This window comes from Parambassis ranga, chromosome 24 (assembly GCF_900634625.1).
Source record: "Parambassis ranga chromosome 24, fParRan2.1, whole genome shotgun sequence".
NCBI lineage: Eukaryota > Metazoa > Chordata > Actinopteri > Ambassidae > Parambassis > Parambassis ranga.
The window spans coordinates 17,754,028-17,772,424 of record NC_041043.1 but is presented as its reverse complement, the minus strand read 5'-3'; the positions used below and the strand labels follow the sequence as shown (position 1 = coordinate 17,772,424).

The 18,397-nt window shown below is 49.5% G+C and overlaps 4 protein-coding genes across 8 annotated transcripts; 2 read left to right on the top strand and 2 right to left on the bottom strand.

Annotated features, from left to right (window-relative positions):
- Nucleotides 1–812: 812 nt before the first annotated feature.
- Nucleotides 813–6,661, bottom strand: LOC114428427 (MAP/microtubule affinity-regulating kinase 3-like). 4 transcript variants are annotated; one of them, XM_028396825.1, is made up of 18 exons: nucleotides 6,140–6,661; nucleotides 5,393–5,581; nucleotides 5,261–5,314; nucleotides 5,133–5,181; nucleotides 4,988–5,053; nucleotides 4,846–4,916; nucleotides 4,435–4,491; nucleotides 4,197–4,331; nucleotides 3,937–4,038; nucleotides 3,743–3,862; nucleotides 3,544–3,640; nucleotides 3,350–3,462; nucleotides 3,142–3,277; nucleotides 2,874–3,055; nucleotides 2,611–2,708; nucleotides 2,261–2,533; nucleotides 1,887–1,931; nucleotides 813–1,759 (listed from the first exon to the last, which is right to left on the bottom strand). In XM_028396825.1, exons 1-18 carry the CDS (start codon nucleotides 6,188–6,190, stop codon nucleotides 1,393–1,395), a joined length of 2,205 nt encoding a protein of 734 aa, XP_028252626.1. In that variant the 5' UTR covers nucleotides 6,191–6,661; the 3' UTR covers nucleotides 813–1,392. The 4 variants fall into 4 exon arrangements, 3 of the variants coding, with proteins under 3 accessions (XP_028252626.1, XP_028252627.1, XP_028252628.1); XM_028396826.1 differs by lacking the exon at nucleotides 1,887–1,931; XR_003669583.1 differs by lacking the exons at nucleotides 813–1,759; nucleotides 1,887–1,931; nucleotides 2,261–2,533 and having other exon boundaries at nucleotides 3,142–3,160; nucleotides 3,343–3,462.
- A 162-nt stretch (nucleotides 6,662–6,823) lies between these two features.
- tnfaip2a (tumor necrosis factor, alpha-induced protein 2a) lies at nucleotides 6,824–11,567 on the bottom strand. Of its 2 annotated transcripts, XM_028396848.1 has the most exons (12): nucleotides 11,435–11,567; nucleotides 10,266–10,702; nucleotides 9,979–10,190; nucleotides 9,750–9,864; nucleotides 9,541–9,663; nucleotides 9,371–9,465; nucleotides 9,106–9,198; nucleotides 8,898–9,024; nucleotides 8,695–8,820; nucleotides 8,483–8,632; nucleotides 8,205–8,323; nucleotides 6,824–7,581 (listed from the first exon to the last, which is right to left on the bottom strand). In XM_028396848.1, exons 1-12 carry the CDS (start codon nucleotides 11,478–11,480, stop codon nucleotides 7,392–7,394), a joined length of 1,833 nt encoding a protein of 610 aa, XP_028252649.1. In that variant the 5' UTR covers nucleotides 11,481–11,567; the 3' UTR covers nucleotides 6,824–7,391. The 2 variants fall into 2 exon arrangements, with proteins under 2 accessions (XP_028252649.1, XP_028252650.1); XM_028396849.1 differs by lacking the exon at nucleotides 6,824–7,581 and having other exon boundaries at nucleotides 8,265–8,396.
- A 2,160-nt stretch (nucleotides 11,568–13,727) lies between these two features.
- LOC114428477 (protein LBH-like) lies at nucleotides 13,728–14,266 on the top strand. The gene is made up of 3 exons (XM_028396914.1): nucleotides 13,728–13,826; nucleotides 13,895–14,033; nucleotides 14,115–14,266. The coding sequence occupies exons 1-3, from the start codon at nucleotides 13,752–13,754 to the stop codon at nucleotides 14,162–14,164; spliced, it is 264 nt and encodes an 87-aa protein (XP_028252715.1). The 5' UTR covers nucleotides 13,728–13,751; the 3' UTR covers nucleotides 14,165–14,266.
- Nucleotides 14,267–14,983: 717 nt separating this feature from the next.
- On the top strand, nucleotides 14,984–17,692 carry LOC114429130 (neuroglobin-like). Its single transcript, XM_028397975.1, has 5 exons — nucleotides 14,984–15,168; nucleotides 15,951–16,058; nucleotides 16,219–16,339; nucleotides 17,000–17,080; nucleotides 17,618–17,692. Exons 1-5 carry the CDS (start codon nucleotides 14,984–14,986, stop codon nucleotides 17,690–17,692), a joined length of 570 nt encoding a protein of 189 aa, XP_028253776.1.
- The last annotated feature ends 705 nt before the right edge of the window (nucleotides 17,693–18,397 follow it).

Below are 18,397 nucleotides of genomic sequence, written 5' to 3'. Positions count from 1 at the left end.
CCTTCATTCAATCAGCTGCACCCTTTAAGGTCACAACCTGTCCCATCATACACCGCACCTGACTGTGAGCAGGGACTATGACATGACTGGGAGGTAAAATATACATATCGTAGGCCACGTTTTGGTGTTAACACATAAAAACACTGACAACCTCCTCCAAGACATTCAACTACCATTGAAGGAGGCGGTCCCTGAACTGAGACGTAGCCCGCACGTCAGCACACAGATGGCCCAAAAACTCTGAGACCCAGCAAGAAGATACCATGTGACCCTGACGATGCACAGACTCGGAGCCCTATTGGTCAGAGACGTGGAGGAGGGACGTGGGGGAAGGTAAACAACCGCTGCAAAATATCAAATGATACAGAGAGGCATCGGATACGGCAACAAAACACTACAAACCCACAATTACAGGGAACATCAAAGCACAGTGATGCCACCTGCTGGTGACAGAACATACTGACAGATTAAAATTGAGCAATGAACAGTTACTAAGGAGCTGTGACGTCTCATTAATGCTTCACTCAATTAAGGTTTCAATAATTCGTCATGTATTGAACTAAATCAGACTTAAAGTCAGCGTAAAATGTGAAAACACATCTCGGATTATCAGCCTCCACAGGAGGAAATATAACATATACAAATATTTAGATAACTAATGATGCTAGTTTTCCATCTGCTTATGTGATGCCATCGAACTATTGATATAAAAAGCCGTCAGCCACAAAGATGACCATTGCTGAGAAACAGGAAGCTCATCAGCCTAAATCGGTCATGTGACTCCTCAGACAGATTCAAAGAGGAAGCTGCACTGTGTTCAGGTATTTAATGGGACACAGGTGAACCTAAGGTTCAGTTAACAACCAGCTAGTCAGCCGACTGCTCACATGTACAAAACCACATGAAAACATGGTGAGAAAATATTTACATTCACAAACACACAGAGGGAGTCCACCCTCCTCCTGCTGGTGGGCGGGGCCTGAACACCTGTGGGTCAGCCACTGCTGAGGCCCTTTCAAAATAAAACTGATGAACAGTTCTGGTGTGTTCTAGACCCACACTAGACCAATCATCATTTGCAGCAGCCAGCCATTAGGAATGTGGAGGCGCCCCTGCTGTGCTGGCAGGTGGCGAGGGAACCCTCGTACAGACTGAGCGTCAAATCAGCATCGATCCGTTTCCTTCTGCAGATCAGGTTCAGATCATCAATCATGTAATGGACTACTCATTCAAAACATTTTAAAGCACTAATGAGTTCTGTCTAAGTTAACTGGTCTTTTGATGTTTTATCAATTATTCTGTTTTCATATTGATCTGAAATCTTGAACCACAAACAAGCCCTCTGTCCTCCTCCACCTGTCTGTCACCACCCATCTGTCTGTACCTGTGCATCTACAGCTTGAGCTCATTGGCGATTTTGGAGGCAATGTTCTTGAAGGCAATGGATGTCCCTGAAATCCGTTTAAAACGGACTCCATTGAGTGAGAGGCGAGGCAGTTTGCACACCTCCATCTCCCATTGGACGAGGCTGTCGGCGTGCCCGTCTCCATGGACGCAGAGCAGCAGGAAGCACTCACGCTGCTCGTAGTCGCAGTTGTTGGCATCCAGGACTTTCCTGATCTCCCGCATCATGTCCAGTGGCTCCATGGAGGATGTGGTCTTCATGCTCCAAGTGAATCTCAGCGAACGAGGCTTTGCCTCCTTCGAGTGAGGAGCAGGAGTCAGAGGCTCCTCCTTCTGGTCAGAAGACACGTTACGACTGCAAGGACAAAGGACAGACAGAAGTACAGCCGTTTAGAGTTTAATAGCCCCTTACTCTGCCTCTAACACTCCTGACCAATCAGGACACAGAGAATTATAACATCCAGGACACTTGTGTGACTCACCTGGACCCTTCAGGTCTGCCATTTCTCTCAACCTCTGACATCGCTCTGACAGGGCAGAAGAAGGAGGAGGAGGACAGAGGTCAGGTGACAAGAGAAGAGGTGGAGAAAGGACAGATGAGAGGAAGCAGAGGAAGAAGGAATCATAAAGGACAGATGAGAGGAAGCAGAGGAAGAAGGAATCATAAAGGACAGATGAGAGGAAGCAGAGGAAGAAGGAATCATAAAGGACAGATCAGTTTCAGTGCTGGAAATTGAATCAGAAGAAGGATCAGAGACGGGTCCAGTCCGGTCTATGGACGCCTCATCGCTAAACTGTCATAAGGTAAACAACATTTGCAGACGAAAAGCTCGCACAACGCCTTGCTCCGACGTACCTGCGTGACAGTTTGGACGTGAGCCTGGAAAACAGGTTGGTGGAGCCTCTGGCCCGTGATTGGGCAAGAGGCGTGGCGTCATGTGATAAGCTAGGGGAGGCAGGAGGGCCATTGTAGGTGGCGGTACGTCTCTCTCGGAGTTGACCTCCATGAAAAGTGCTGCGACTTGCTGTCCCACGAGGAAAACGCAGCCGGTCAGGGGGAGTCGCCCCACTGCTGACACTGTGGGTGGAGGCTCCACCCGCAGATCTCTTGGTGGGCGTAGTCGCTGAGCTGAGGTGGGGGGATGGAGGGTGAATATGATTTCTGTGGATCAGCTGCCATAATTAGAAGCAGCAGCTTGTCTCTACCTGTTGTCTTTGCCGTTGTGAGCTACCGAGTGTTGGTCTGTGGAGGTCCTGTCACTGCACACATACGTGTTCCTGCGCGTCATGCTGGACGAGCCGCCCTGCAACACAGAACCATCAGGAACTCTCCAAATGCACATGTCTACAGGTGGAGCCAAAGCCAAGACCAGGCTACAAGCTGTGGACATGAAGCTGCAGTAACTGTGTGTGTGAGCTCAGGATGTATCGATATATTTGGTAAGATTGTCAGAAAGGGCATCACTCACAGGTGGCGTCGCAGATGCCTTTCTCCGCTCGGGAATGTTGGCCATGTTGGGGTTGTTAGCATTCCCCAGCAGAGGACTCCCTGGCTCTACTGGGCTGGACTTCCTGTTCTGACCAGCATCCTGCTTCGCCTCCCCCTCCGAGGAGGCCGGAGTTTTGCGAAGTTGAGGGGCAGCCGAGGAGGCTGGGGGTGGGGGGCAAAGTGTGATGTGGATCAATAAAGTAAAACTTAAACTTAATCTAACAGGAGGACGAGGTGTTCGCATGTACCTTGCTCGCTGCACCTCCTCTGTTTAGAAGAGGAGGAGGAGGAAGATGAGCGCTGGGGGAGGAGGTGAGCAGGAGACTGACTGCTACTGGTAGGACGAGGTTTGACCAATGAGACGCTGGAACACGAGTCACTCACCTAAACCAAAAGACAACGGTTAGTGGTCCGAGCGTGTGTCATTCACCTGTAGTTACCATGGTAGCCTCTCACCTCAGCAGCCTTTCGTCCTAGCAGCAGGTAGGTGGCTGTGATGTCATCATACTTCATCTTGGTGAGCGAATGGTTAATTTCCTCTCTGGAGTAACCCATCCCCACCATTAGGTCTGACCACACACATACATGACATCAACACACATGAAAACACGTTTCGACGTCAGTGTGTGCTCAAGTGTGCACGTGTATACCAATCCTCCTCTGGTCTCTGATGTCCAGCTCCGGTTCCGAGAACGGTTTCAGCTCCTCCTCAGAGTCGCTGTTGATCCAACGATCTCTCATGATTTGCTGAAAAAGAAGCCTTCATATGAAATATGCTGCTGCTGTATTGATATGTTATATATGTTATATATGCTCATGTACTGATGACATGTTGTCTAATATTCTGACCTCCAGAGTTCCTCGTTTTACTGGATTGAGCACAAGAAATCGTTTCAGCAGGGTCTCACAGTCCGTGGACATGTAAAAAGGAATGCGATATTTTCCCCGCAGCACTCGTTCTCTCAGCTCCTACAGACACAAACACACATAAGACTCTCCGCTCTCCACTCAACCATCGGTTTGCCTGAAGGTGTGTTACTCGCCTTCAGGTTCTGCCCATCAAACGGCAGAGATCCACTGACCAGTGTGTAGAGAATCACACCCAGGCTCCACACATCCACCTCAGGACCATCGTACTTCTTACCCTGAAACACAAAAGCAGTTTACAGAACGTCTGTCATCAGTCAACAATACTTGTTATAATATTTATCATCGAGTCTTCACTGTCTGAGATTTTTTTGTCAGGGTACCTGCACATAACAATGGTGTGTGTGTGTGTGTGTGTGTGTGTGTGTGTGTGTACCTGGAAGAGCTCAGGAGCAGCATAAGGAGGGGAACCACAGAAAGTGTCCAGTTTCCCACCGACAGTGAACTCATTACTGAAGCCAAAGTCGGCTATTTTAATGTTCATGTCACCATCCAGCAGGAGGTTTTCTGCCTGCAGGAGGAAGAGGAGGAAGATTCCAGCATCTCAACATCTCACCAACAAACTGAACATCAGTGCACAGTGTCAACAGGGAAACGTGAGCTTTTACTGTCACCTTCAGGTCGCGGTGAACAATGTGCTTCTGATGGCAGTACTGGACCGCAGATAAAATCTGTGGACAGATGGAGGGGTCAGACAGTGAGTGTGTCTGTGGGCTGTATTATTATTATTATGTTCTATGAAGGAGCCACATCTGTGAAACTGTGCTCACCGTCCACTTGGCTTGAAACACCTGTATTGTTCACAGCTGTACAGTTTGAGTAGATCAATTGTGTTAAATGTGGTTCTATTCAGTGGAAAGTTGGAGGCAATTTAAACTTTAAACTATAAAAAATGAAAATCTTTGGACCAGATTATATGTGTCTTGGACATCAAGGTGCGAGCCACACGTGGGTTAGGGGATAGGGAATGCAGTATGTGAATGAACGTCCTCACAAAGACAACTGTACCAGGTTGTGTGTGTTACCTGTCTAAATTTAGCTCTGGCCTCCTTCTCCTTCATCCTCCCATGAGCTACGAGGTAGTCAAACACTTCACCTGCACAAGCAGAAGTCAGCTGTTCACACCCCAGTTTACAGTGTGTGTGTGTGTGTGTGTGTGTGTCTCACCTCCACTGGCATATTCCATCACCAAGTACAGCGTTTTCTCAGTCTCTATTACCTCGAACAGCTTCACTGTATACATACACACATGTTAGTGATCAGAGTGAGGGACTGATGGATCAGTGTGGCAGTAAGACTTATCGATACCAACCTATGTTGGGATGATTTAACACCTTCATAATTCTGACCTCTCTGAAAAGCTAAGACGCAAACAGAAAACACAGAGATGATGTCATCGGCATTATACATGGACAGTGTTACTAACAGGCTGCACCTCACCTTCTGGAGGCTGGTGGGGTTCAGCTGTGTCTTATCGATGATCTTGATGGCCACCTGTCAGGTCACATCACCCACACTCAATAAGACTGAGTCCATCAGAAACACTCCCCGCAGCCCCTGTGAGCGCCTCACCTCTCGTCCTGTGGGGATGTGTCGAGCCAGCTTCACTTTGGCGAAGTTTCCCTTCCCGATGGTTTTCAGCAGCCGGTAGTTTCCAACATGCGGCGACTCATCTCCAGCGGACGACGAGGAGTTTTTACAGCGAGCAGAGCGGACTGTGCGGGACAACACCTCGCCATGCCCGCTCTCCACCGAGGCAGGCTGGGAAATGAACACAGAGTGAGTCTGAGACACACAACATCAGCTGGTTGTCTGGGCTTCAGTCAGCTTATCACTGTTTGTATTTCAGAGCATTTCCATCTTTGAAATAACACACTGATGACGTCACAGGGAGTGATTTGGACTGGACCTGGATAAACTTCATCACTACCTGGCGCCGCTCAAAGTTTCCAGACTCCTGGATGTGTTAGACGGGCCAGTGAGTGGATAGTTGCCATTAGGCTCCTTTATAGGGAGGCCGGACCCTGAAAAGGTTTCAAGACCCCCAACAGTCATATGCTCTCATCTCATCTCTAAAACACCTTGACAAAGCTTGGACCTTTTCACACAGAACCTCCTGAACCCGTGAAACCTGATGAAGAATTCTGGGAGTTTTCTGATCTGCTAACTCAAACAGAACCGCACAGCTGATGCTCTGACCCGGGGATCTCTCTCTCTGACACACACTGACCCTGCCGGGCTGATCCGGTTCACATGGTGTCTGACCATTAGAGCAGACTTCTTAAAGAACAGTCATCTGTTAGAAACCTTCAAACTCACGTTCTCGGCGTCCCGCTCATTGACGGTGGGGAGGGGGGTCCTAGTGGACATGGTACACGGGTCACTGTGAAGGAAGTTCGGTCATGAAGCCTCCTGTCAGCTGCGGAACACCTGCCTAAACTTTCTTAGTGCTGCTCCAATTCACCCGAGCAGACCACCGCCCGGCATCAGCCTCAGTCCTGGTCGCTAGCCGGAGTGTTATCTGGCCCGGCTCGGCACTGCTCGGTTTCTTTTCCAGCAGTTTTTTACCGACATCGACCCAAACAGAACCGGAGCAACAGTTCCTCTTTGCTGGCTAGCAAGTTAGCCGACTAGCCCATAGCAGCCCCACGGCACCGGGTGCGCCTTGTGGGACCAGAACGGGTCTGAGTCCGCCTTCGAGCCTTTGGATCGGGTAGTACCGTTGAGACCGTACTGTTTCAGTTGTCTGTCTAGTGTCTCGGTCCGCTCAGCTTCTCCTCATCCTCCCAAGAAAGAGTCTCTCTTAGCCGCTCTGCTAAACTCAGCCAAGATGGCGGAGTGGCCAAGCCCAGCGCGGTGACGCGATGGATATCGTGCGGCGTGATTGGTCGGTCAGCTCTGTCAGGTAGGGGGCGGGGCTTGTTGTTGCTAGGGTAACTGGACGACTAACGGTACAAAAAATGACATTTACACTTTAAACTCAGCGCGTTGTTTGTAGTTTATTTATGTGATTATACATTTATTTTAAATCATGTTTAACGTTGTTGTGCAGAGTGTCTTAATACGAAATACTCCCTCTAATACATAACACTATAACATTAATAATGTAATTCTCCTTAATCACCCTAAAGGAACATTCTGATCCACCAGGACTCCCTGCCCTTTGATTTCTTCTTCTTCATTCTAATTATTATTATTGATCAGATGAGAACTGCATACAGTGACAGGATACAAGCAGTTTGAATGAAGACAAGTTTAAACGGGTTTCTGGATGCAAAGAGTCAGTTCGGCCAGCAGGCGGCAGCAGACCCCTCAGATCAGATGACACCAGCTGTCTGAACAAAGACTGTTCACTATGCTGGAAACTTTGATCCACACATGGATGGAGGAAGAGGAGAGAGGAGGATGAAGGGTAAAGAGGAGGAGAGAGGAAGAGCACTAATGTGACGGATTACATTTACTGGTGATGACTGCACACATCAATGCCTTCCATAACAAAATGTCCACAACAACAACACACTACACCACTGTATTTACTGGTTACAGTCAGGCCACATGATGCTGAACCCATTTAGAGTTTAAGTCTGATCTGATTGAGTTTATTATTGATCCACTTGACTTTAAGGTTGGAGAAGAATGGAGGGCTGTGATTGGCTGAGACGTCATGGAGGCGGTTCTCCTTTAAGCTCCGCCTGATGGAACTAACGTCTGTAGCTGATAGGCTGGGTTTAATAGACAGCAGCGCCGACACATGATCGTCACTGAAGAGAGGGGACATGGAAGAGCAATCAATCAATCAATCAATCAATCGATATGTCAAAAATGTATTCTTGCAAACGTGAAATTAAAAGTTTGAGGTGTTTATAGAACTTTCTGCTTGGCACCGCTCATCAAAGAGTAAACACCTCCAAACATCCCAGTGATCAAGTGAATGGACCTTCCAACCTTCCAGCTTCCACTGAAGACGTCAGCAGAGGAACACACCTGTGACACCGGAGCCCCTGCACCTGCCCATGGCAACCAGGTCCAGGTCAGGATGTCAGCGTTAGTTTCCACTTACTTATATACGTCTGCTGACCTTGAACACAGAAACACACTGCAGCACAGTGTGTTCAGGTGTATTTGGGGAGTCAGGTGTCACGTGTTCAGGGAGCAGGTGGTCATAAATAAATAAAGGTCGGTGTTGAAACTACTGCTCACTGTCATCATAAGAGAGACAGGACAGCACTCCCTGCTGTTTGACTGACCGGCCAATCAGCTCACAGAGATGCCTTTAATGTCACTGACTGTCTCTGTCTTAATGGAAAAACCTTTTCGCCTGTAGGTGACCTGTCTCCTAATCTGCAGAGAGGACAGACTCTGAGGTGTGGCGGTCACGTCCTACCTGAGGTCAGGAAAGGTCCGGGCCAGACTGACGAGCTCCAGCTGAACACTGGCCGGATCCTGCAGGCGGAGAATCTCAGCGAGGCTGTGGAGCACCAGGCTGAGCCACGAGGCCTGGCTCTGAAGAACACAGACAGTCAGTGCTGCAGGTCCAGTTCATGAGGTGTTCCACAAGTACTCACTGACAGAGTAACTGACAAACATACAGACATACTTTATAACCGTAAACACTCATACTGCTGTGATCCCACCACCGTCCTCACTGTGAGCATGCCCCACCTCCTCTGTGAAGAAGCTGTCAATCTTTTGGGTATCCTTGGTTATCTGCTGAGCTCCTTCCACCTGCTGCTCTCTGCTTCTGATCCTGGTCTTCATGATCCTCTTCACATACTGAAGGACAACGTCCTGATGGAGGTAACTGAGCAGGGACTGCAGAGACAGATAGGTGAGACGGACAGGCGAGACAGACAGATAAACCGAAAGAGTCTCACCTGTCTACAGGCTGGTTTCAGGTCCACCAGGTCAGACAGCTGCTGGTTCAGCGAGTCCAGCAGTGAGTCCACCACTGGAAAAGAGCCATCCACCCATCCCTCGGTCCCCAGCAGACTCAAACCTGTCTTAGATCATTATAAAAGAAGAAAAGATGTGAAATTACAAGAAATCAGACCAGAATTAGAACCAGGAGTACCAGTACCTTCACATGGGCATGAAGAGGACCAATTAAACACTGGTACCCACAATCCCTCAGAGCAGACAGAGTATGCAGACAGTGATGTCTCTGCTGCTCAGACAGACTTTCTGTCTGAGCTGTGATGTAATCCCTGAGGAAGACAGGCACAGAGAGACAGTCAGAGCCGGCAGACCTCCTGCAGTGTGATGATGTCATCAGAGATGGAGCTCACCTCAGCTGCTGCTCACAGACAAGCTGAGCTTTGATTACTGAGCGGGCGTTACCATGGGAACCCTTCAGGAATGCCGTCATACTCCTCTCATAGCTGAAACACAAACACACTCGTCTGTCTCACAGCTGTACACTCAGAGTATGACTGCAGCCAATCGGAAAACAGAGCTCTGAAGCTCTGACTCCGAGTGATGTCAGAGTAAATTGGAATGTTAAAGTATATCTGCCTCCTCGTTTGTTGCCCTGTTTGAGGAGACATGGCCTACCTGCACAGGAAGGTCTCCAGGAGACAGGTGAGCCTCTGAGCTTTGCCCTGGTCTTTGATTGCACACCTGAACTCCGCCAGGGAGCTTTCCATCACCTGGAAACAGCACAGGCTGAGCTCATAACTTGACATGAAGACCTCTGTGTCATGCTAACCCCGCCTCAGTTTCACCTGTATGACGTCCACAGCCAGTGGACTGAAGCAGTAGCTGTCAATCAGTTCAGGCGTCCTGCCGCTCAGCCAGCTCTCCTCTTCTTTCTGCAGAGCTGTGTGCAGCCACAGCTTCACTTTGTCCTGAGGAAAGAAAGTCATTCTTTATTTCACCCTGAAGCTAAGGGGCTGGACACACCACACTCTTCAGACCGCCAGAGGTCCTGTACCTCTTTGTGGGCCAGGAACTGCTCCTCCAGCTGGTTCAGGTCATCCTGCAGCAGCAGAGACCCCAGACCATCCATCTTTATGTGTCCATCCAGCTCTTCATGTTTCAGTAAATCTCTGCAGGACACACACACACAGACCCCATGGTAGAACTGAACCGGCATCGGGTTTATTGTGGTTTTAAGCTCCTTTGGGAAAAGATGTGTCAGGTGACCTGTGTGTGTGACTCACTGTGGATAGTATTGGTTGACCCAGAACAGTAGGTAGCTACAGTCATCCACCTCCAGTCTGGATGCAGCAAGTTCAGTCAGCTGGGTGGAGAAGCTCTGGTGGTACAGTCTGGCATAGACATTCAGGATGTCCATGTGAGGAGGGTAGCAGTTCTTCACCGTCCTCATCACTGCTAGTAGATCATCCTTCACACACCTACCCAGCCTACACACCTGAACGGGTAAGTTCACTCATCAGCACCCTCTCCTGTACACCTGTGTGTGTCTGTGTGTACGTGTGTGTGTCACCTGTTTCTTCACATTGGAGGACAGCTTGTCGGTTCCAGCCATGTTGTCGTCAGTGGCAACAGCAGCCGTCAGTCTGGACTCCACCATGTTTTGTAGCAGACTGTTATGAGTACTGAGACACTTTTGAGGACGCCAAACAGGGACTTGGTCCTGTGGACTGTCTGTCCAGCGTCGGTCCTGAGCCTCCTGCTGCAGGATGGCGTCCACCGCACTCCTCAACACCTTAAACTGTCCAGCAGCTGAGGAAGATGAGGACATGGTGAAGGAGTTGTGGACAGCGGCCCATATCTGGAGCTTCAGATCCTCAAGGTCTCTCTGCAGCTGGTCCTCATCTTCCTCACTGGGAGCAGCCTGACTGAAGAGCTCCTCCTCCCTAATTATCAGCTGCCTGCTGACCTCATCCAGCTGCTCCACCAGGTGCACCGCCTGCTGCTGCTCTGTAGAAACACCATTGACAGTAAAAACTATGGACAGAGCTTCCGTGACGTCACCCGTTTGTTTCTGAAGAGCCGTTTTGAGTCTCAGTGGGAGGTTCCAGGACGTGATGACCGCCGCCATGTTGGCAGCGTCACGTCAACTAAAACTCCGAATATGGACAAAGAGGGGGGGCACGAGCGGGGTTTAGGGGGCGGGCGATCGTGGGAGCAGGAAACTCACGCTGTGATACGTCAACTGTCTGTCACTCAAGCGGCAACGCCCATAATTAGGCGTAATTTTAAGTCAGAATACAATTGAAACGAGTGGGTTGTAAAAAAATTCACCCCCCCCCCCTGAAGTCGGCCATTTTAACATGGGAGTCTATGGGAAATTACTCGCTTTTGGAGCCAACCCCCAGTGGTTGCAGCGTGAATTACAAGTTTTGACACTTCCGCATGGGCTTCAGGTCTGAGCCTGGAGGCCGCCGCTTGAGAAACACACACACATGTTGAGATTCTGTGGCTCTCATGAATTATTAATATTGCCGAGGTACTTGGTCAACACTTCAGAGCGCCGCCTACAGGCCGCTTTACTGACGTCAATAATCAATAACACACAAATGGCCGTCTTACCTCCCTGGTCCGCTTTATTCTCGAAAAGAGCAGCAGGAGGGACGGGGGGAGGAGGGGGAGGAGGGGGAGGAGGCAGAATGTGTGTGTGTGTAAAAGCCACAGGGAGTCAGCTGATCTTACCTCTGTTACTCTGAGGACGCAAGCGCGACAAAAAGGATCTCCACATATTAAGAACCAGAACCAGGATCAGGATCAGAGTGAGGATGAGGCAGCACAGCAGCTGATGTCTTCCTGTCTGCTGTCTCTTCCTCTCTCTTCTAAGATGCTTTCACTTTCAGCTGGTCCTGCAGACACTCATCCTCCTCTCCCCCTCCTCTCCCTCATTCCATGTGTGTTAACCCAGGTTCTGCCTGAAGGACCTCATAAAACTGGAAATCTGGGCAGTCAGAATATCTGGTGTTTTTACCGAGCTATAGACATGTTTGTTTGTCGGACATTTCTGTGTAGAGGTCTGTGTGGACACACACACACAGACACAGACACACACAGACACAGACACACAGACACACACACAGACACACACACACAGACACACACACACACACACAGACACACACACACAGACACAGACACACAGACACACACACACAGACACAGACACACACAGACACAGACAGACACACACAGACAGACACACACACAGACAGACACACACACACACAGACACACAGACAGACACACACAGACAGACACACACACACACAGACACACAGACAGACACACACACACACACAGACACAGACACACAGACACAGAGACACACAGACACACACAGACACAGACAGACACACACAGACAGACACACACACAGACAGACACACACACACACAGACACACAGACAGACACACACAGACAGACACACACAGACAGACACACACAGACAGACACACAGACACACACAGACACACACACAGACACACACAGACACACACACACAGACACAGACACACAGAGACACAGACACACACAGACAGACAGACACAGACACACACAGACAGACAGACACAGACACACACACACAGAGACAGAGACACACAGACACAGACACACACAGACAGACACAGACAGACACACACACAGACAGACACAGACAGACAGACACAGACACAGACACAGACACAGAGACACACAGACACACACAGACACAGACAGACACACACAGACAGACACACACACAGACAGACACACACACACACAGACACACAGACAGACACACACAGACACACACAGACACACACACACAGACAGACACAGACACACAGAGACACAGACACACACAGACAGACACACACAGACACACACACAGACAGACAGACAGACAGACACACACACAGACACACACAGACAGACACAGACACAGACAGACACACAGACACACACACAGACACACACAGACAGACACAGACACAGACAGACACACAGACACACACACAGACAGACAGACAGACACAGACACAGACAGACACACAGACACACACACACACACACAGACAGACAGACAGACACACACACAGACAGACAGACACAGACAGACAGAGAATCTGAATATTTCAGTTCGGAGACCTTTAAAGGAACAAGCAAATCACACTGAGAGAGTCAAATCAGGGCCACATGCAACATGCAAAACACACAGACGCACACACAGACGCACACACACAGGAAGTGGCACCGGCAGCAGTCGTCTGTCTGCTCGTCAACAGGCTTCAGTACAGGATTCTGAGGATCCTACTCACTGCATCTTCAGCTTCGTCACCAACATCATCTTCAACATCGGCTTCATCTCGCTCCTCCTCCTCAGAGTCAGGTGTGTCAGTGTTTAATCTCATATGGTGTGTTGCTCAGTGTGTTCTCCTGCTCACATTTATCTGGCCTATGTTTGATTGATGATACGCTTGTTGTCATGGTGACAGATCAGCTGGAAAAAGCCACTCATGAATGTCATTGAATAATCCAGGAGTCTGAACAGGTTTATCTTACCACCGTGTCACTCAGAGTGATGACGCCCTCTGCTGGTTACACACTGTCAACACCGACACTCTGACCTCTGAACACTGTGGTCCTGCATGCTCCAATAACCTGCTGACAATATATTATATGCCCGCTCCGAGTCATCTAACTCCTCCCACTGCCCCGCAGTTACAGTCCCATCAGGACTGTGTCTGCAGTGGATGTCAGGACAGAGGATAAACCCTGAGAAAGCAGCAGGCCCAGACAACAGCCCAGGACAGGTTCAAGACCTCAGCTGCGGTGCTGATGGGCATCTTTAACACCGCTCTGTCCCAAGCTGGAGTGCTTGTATGATCTGTTGCCCTGCAGTCACAATTTAATAAGGCCTTTACTGATTGGCTGATGTCAGCAGCATCTCTTCGGGCTTCTGGTATTTCATTGTGTTTGTTTGTCTCAGCTGCTTCCTGTCTCTGGCTCTGATTGGCTGAGATGACCAACCAGGTGATGAATACCTGTGACTCCACAGTGGGTGGAGCCTCGGGAGATGACGCAGAGTCTATCCAGGTGGGACCCAGTTCAATGCAGATAGAGCAGGTGTGACAAACAGCTCTCTGATTGGTCCTCCTCTGCAGGTGTTTCCAAAACCGCTGTGCCACCTCCCGTCTATCGTAGTGGAAACAATGGACGGAGGTGAGGTGGAGAGCGGCGAGCTGCGATGGCCTCCTGGTGATGTCAGCAGTGATATCACAGAAGAATACACCCAGGTGACAGGTGAGGTCATCACATATGTTACAGGAACGTCCTGTCTGTCAAGCCCTCTGTGACATCACCGGGTGATTTGTTGCCCTGCAGCACCAGTGAAGGTGGAGGAACCACAGGAGCAGGTGATGGGTGGAGTTTAAAACCTCCAGAGAGATGTTGTCTCGGCCAATAAGAAGCACAGACAGACGGAGCAGTGAGAGGAAAGATGATGATGTCATCAGTGAACTTTCAAAGGATTGTGGGATGTGAGCAAGAAAATATTTGACGTTTGTTGAAATGGAGCTGTGATTTTTACATCATAGATCTTGTGACAATAAAAATAAATGATCCGATCGGACATCAGCGTGTGTCTCCTGTAGGATCTTATGACTTATTGACTGTTCGACTGAGATCACTCATATAAACTCATGCATCAAATGTCCACCAGCTCCACCTTCATAGTGTGTGTGTGTGTGTGTGTGTCTGTGTGTGTGTCTGTGTGTGTGTGTCTGTGTCTGTATGTGTCTGTGTGTGTGTCTGTCTGTCTGTGTGTGTGTCTGTGTGTGTGTGTCTCTGTGTGTGTGTGTCTGTGTGTGTGTGTGTGTCTGTGTGTGTGTGTGTGCCTGTGTGTGTGTGTCTGTGTGTGTGTGTCTGTGTGTGTGTGTGTCTGTGTGTGTGTCTGTGTGTGTCTGTGTCTCTGTGTGTGTGTCTGTGTGTGTGTGTCTGTGTGTGTGTGTCTGTGTGTGTGTGTCTGTGTGTGTCTGTCTGTCTGTGTGTGTGTCTGTGTGTGTGTGAGTGTTTGTGTGTGTGTGTGTGTGTGTGTGTGTGTGTGTGTGTGTGTGTGTGTGTGTGTCGGTATAAAGCGACCAGTTCTGCGGAAGTTGGCGCAGCGCACACTGTGCCTCTGCGGGCCATGGCGCGCTGTGTGCGGCTTGTTTGAGCCGGTGGCTCCGCTGTTCGCCTTGTTCCTGAGGTCAGTGATGGGCTGCTCTCCGTCGGCAGAGACACCGCGCTCCGGGCGGGCGGGTGATGGGGGTGAGGACGGCCGGGAGGAAGATGATGCTGTCCGTGTGAGCCTGAGCGCGGAGAGTCGGCGGGTGATCAGGCAGAGCTGGAGAGAGATCCAGGAGGACGTCAGCCGCGTGGGCATCATCATGTTCGTCCGGTGAGTAGCACTGTGGTCAGAAAGCAGTGATCAATGACTTGATCAGTCAAACCACTGATAATCAATACTGCTGCTGCTTTATCAGCCACTGATGAGTTATAATATGAGGATTAAAGGTCGGAGGTTTCCTTCTGATGCACTTCTTGTTAAATTAGTGTAACTTCTCTTTACAATCCGATAGCAACCAGTTAGACAGTTTCACATTAAAACAAAGAATATGAATCATCTGAAGCTATAAAACATAAAAACATCATCAATCCTCCGGGGGGACCCTGTAGGAGTATTGGCTGGTTGTCACTCTCTTCCTGCTCTGTGCACCAGAGAGGTACGTGCATGATGGCCGAAGTCACAGACTGGTTGGAGGCATAGCGTCGGGGTGAAATCCAAAATCTGGCTGACTCTCACTGAGTTTTCAAAATCTCCTACCCTACCTACCCTACCCTACCTGGTAATGGTCAACAGTAAACTGGTTGGCTGTAGTTCCTCTGATGTCCACCGGGTGCTGCTGTTCTCACAGACAGGCTGTTCTCCTGCTGTCGTACAACTTTACACCACAGAAGAAGAATCAGTTTGAGGCATTGGCCCAAAGAGATGAAACATCAACCATTATGTCAACAGTATTCAAATCATGTGACACACAATGATGTCATCTCTGGGTGTGTTTGCACGTGATGGTCGTCAGTCGCCATCTTTCCAGCTCAAACACGGCTGATGAGAGCGACCTTCAGATCACATGAAACGCAGCGTGTCACTTCCTGTTCTTCTTCTTCTTTTCCTCCAAGGCTGTTTGAGACTCACCCTGAGTGCAAAGACATCTTTTTCATATTCAAAGACGTGGACGATGTAGAGGCTCTGAGGACGAGCCGAGAGTTGAGAGCACACGGGCTCAGGTCAGCCTCAGCAAACACACACACAGACACACAAACACACCAACAAACGCAGGTCCACTCTCAAATGGCGCCCTGATTTATGGCAGCATACGTTCAGTGTGACGTCTGTGCTTCTCTCTGGTCTGCAGCGCCTCCTATTGGTGTCTTTCTGTCTCTGCAGGACCATGTCCTTCATCGAGAAGACGGTTGCCAGAATTGATCAGGACGAGCGCCTGGAGCAGCTGATCCTAGAGCTGGGCAGGAAGCACTACCGCTACAGCGCCTCGCCAAAATACTACGAAGTCAGTCAGTAACAGCAGAAGAGCGCAGAATAAACAGGAAGTTCTGATCTGCTAACGATCCTCAAGTCATGCTTGACTGTGACATCAGCGCGGTACACTGTGATGTCACAGTGTACAGCACTGATGTCACAGTGTACCGCCCTGATGTCACAGTGTACCGCCCTGATGTCACAGTGTACAGCACTGATGTCACAGTGTACCGCCCACCCTGATGTCACAGTGTACCGCCCTGATGTCACAGTGTACAGAACTGTGACATCAGCGCGGTACACTGTGATGTCACAGTGTACCGCCCTGATGTCACAGTGTACCGCGCTGATGTCACAGTGTACAGCACTGATGTCACAGTGTACCGCCCTGATGTCACAGTGTACCGCGCTGGTGTCACAGTGTACCGCCCTGATGTCACAGTGTAGCGCTGATGTCACAGTGTACCGCGCTGGTGTCACAGTGTACCGCCCTGATGTCACAGTGTACCGCGCTGGTGTCACAGTGTACAGCACTGATGTCACAGTGTACCGCGCTGGTGTCACAGTGTACAGCACTGATGTCACAGTGTACCGCACTGATGTCACAGTGTACCGCACTGATGTCACAGTGTACCGCTGTCATCTTGCACTCTGCAGCTGTGTCCTGACCTAACCCTGTCTCTGTCTGCAGTATGTGGGGACAGAGTTCATCCGTGCCATCCAGCCGGTCCTGAAGGAGCGCTGGAGTCCAGCGCTGGAGGAGGCGTGGAAGGTAAACAGATATGCCCAGCAACCGGGTGTTTGTTGGTCTTCAGACTCATAATCCAGATGATGGATAAACACACTGTTGGTTGCTGAGCAGCTAAAACACGAGGGCTGAGGCTCAGGTAGAGCCGGGGTCCTGGTCCCTGGTCCTGGTTGCACGTCTTGTTGAACACACACTGCCATCAACTGGTTTTCCTGGAACAGAGGGAACCGTCTTAGTTTAGCACAATGTGGCAGAATATTGATTTTGGGCTAAATGATGATCAGTGTGTAATGACCTGTCAATCAACCTGCCTGCAGATGTAAAGATTACTGACGTGTGTGTGTCTGTGTGATGTGTGTGAACACAGAGCAGCAGTGTGTTGTGTTCCTTTATCACAGCGCACACGTCATCACACTGTACACAGGCCGGTATTTGAATGTTTATCTGCTGCTGTGTGTTTACCTGATTTACCTGCATGACTCTCACACACACTCACACACACCTTCCTCTGTAAGTCCAGGTCTAGCAGTGGACCAGGTCTTTGCTGTGTCTCCTCTGCAGATGCTGTTCCTGTACATCACCTGCACCATGAAGAGAGGCTTCCAGCAGGCGCAGAGAGAACCGGCACACACCTGAGACGGACGCTGCATCATTCACCAAACGTTATGTTCACTTCCTGTTTTCTGTTCCTCCATAAAGTGGTTAGTATTTACTGTGGGCTCTTATTTTGAAAGGATCTATGTCAAATACCATTTGCACTCATTGTTTGTTCAAATGACTCTAAACATCACATGACATTTAATAATGTGATGTCATCACAAGTTCCTCCCATTGGTTCCTGTCATGATCAGAGTGATTAATCAGATCAAGTCAAAGGCTGCAGCCGTTGCATGAAGTTAGTTTATTACAAATGACAGGTGATACAAAGAAGGGCGGCGATGACGAGTTCAGATATCTGTCAGAAGCATGAAAAGGGTTTCAGAGTAAATCATGTGCTTCACATGCACTGTAACAAAAGTTAAACACAAAATGCAGGAAGCCCAAATGACCAATCGCCTTAGCAGCAGCGGTTACATCATCACAGCAATGGCCAATCAGGTTTGTGGGCAGGTGATGAATCATACATTCTCACTGGCTGCAGAGCACGCAAACAGCGAACATGGGATTAAATGAAAAAGTGCACATTTGGTGAACAGCCTTAAACTCTCACCTGCCTCAACTACAGGAAACATGCTCCTCCAGACAAACACTTCCGGGTGTAGCTAGCCTAGCTTAGCACAAAGTCTGGACACAGGCGGACGAGTGACCGTGTTTTACATCGGCCCTGCGTGAGCGGTGAAA

Coding starts and splice junctions, on each gene's coding strand:
- LOC114428427 (XM_028396825.1), bottom strand. CDS start 6,190: ATGTCCACTAGGACCCCCCTCCCCACCGTCAATGAGCGGGACGCCGAG. Junction 5,054..5,132: donor GTTAAATCATCCCAACATAG/GTTGGTATCGAT, acceptor GTATGTATACAG/TGAAGCTGTTCGAGGTAATA. Junction 4,332..4,434: donor TTGTTCACCGCGACCTGAAG/GTGACAGTAAAA, acceptor TTCCTCCTGCAG/GCAGAAAACCTCCTGCTGGA.
- tnfaip2a (XM_028396848.1), bottom strand. CDS start 11,480: ATGTGGAGATCCTTTTTGTCGCGCTTGCGTCCTCAGAGTAACAGAG. Junction 9,199..9,370: donor CTGGAGACCTTCCTGTGCAG/GTAGGCCATGTC, acceptor TTTGTGTTTCAG/CTATGAGAGGAGTATGACGG. Junction 8,324..8,482: donor ACAGCTTCTTCACAGAGGAG/GTGGGGCATGCT, acceptor TGTGTTCTTCAG/AGCCAGGCCTCGTGGCTCAG.
- LOC114428477 (XM_028396914.1), top strand. CDS start 13,752: ATGACCAACCAGGTGATGAATACCTGTGACTCCACAGTGGGTGGAGCC. Junction 13,827..13,894: donor ATGACGCAGAGTCTATCCAG/GTGGGACCCAGT, acceptor CCTCCTCTGCAG/GTGTTTCCAAAACCGCTGTG. Junction 14,034..14,114: donor AGAATACACCCAGGTGACAG/GTGAGGTCATCA, acceptor GTTGCCCTGCAG/CACCAGTGAAGGTGGAGGAA.
- LOC114429130 (XM_028397975.1), top strand. CDS start 14,984: ATGGGCTGCTCTCCGTCGGCAGAGACACCGCGCTCCGGGCGGGCGGGT. Junction 15,169..15,950: donor GGCATCATCATGTTCGTCCG/GTGAGTAGCACT, acceptor TTTTCCTCCAAG/GCTGTTTGAGACTCACCCTG. Junction 16,340..16,999: donor CCTCGCCAAAATACTACGAA/GTCAGTCAGTAA, acceptor CTCTGTCTGCAG/TATGTGGGGACAGAGTTCAT.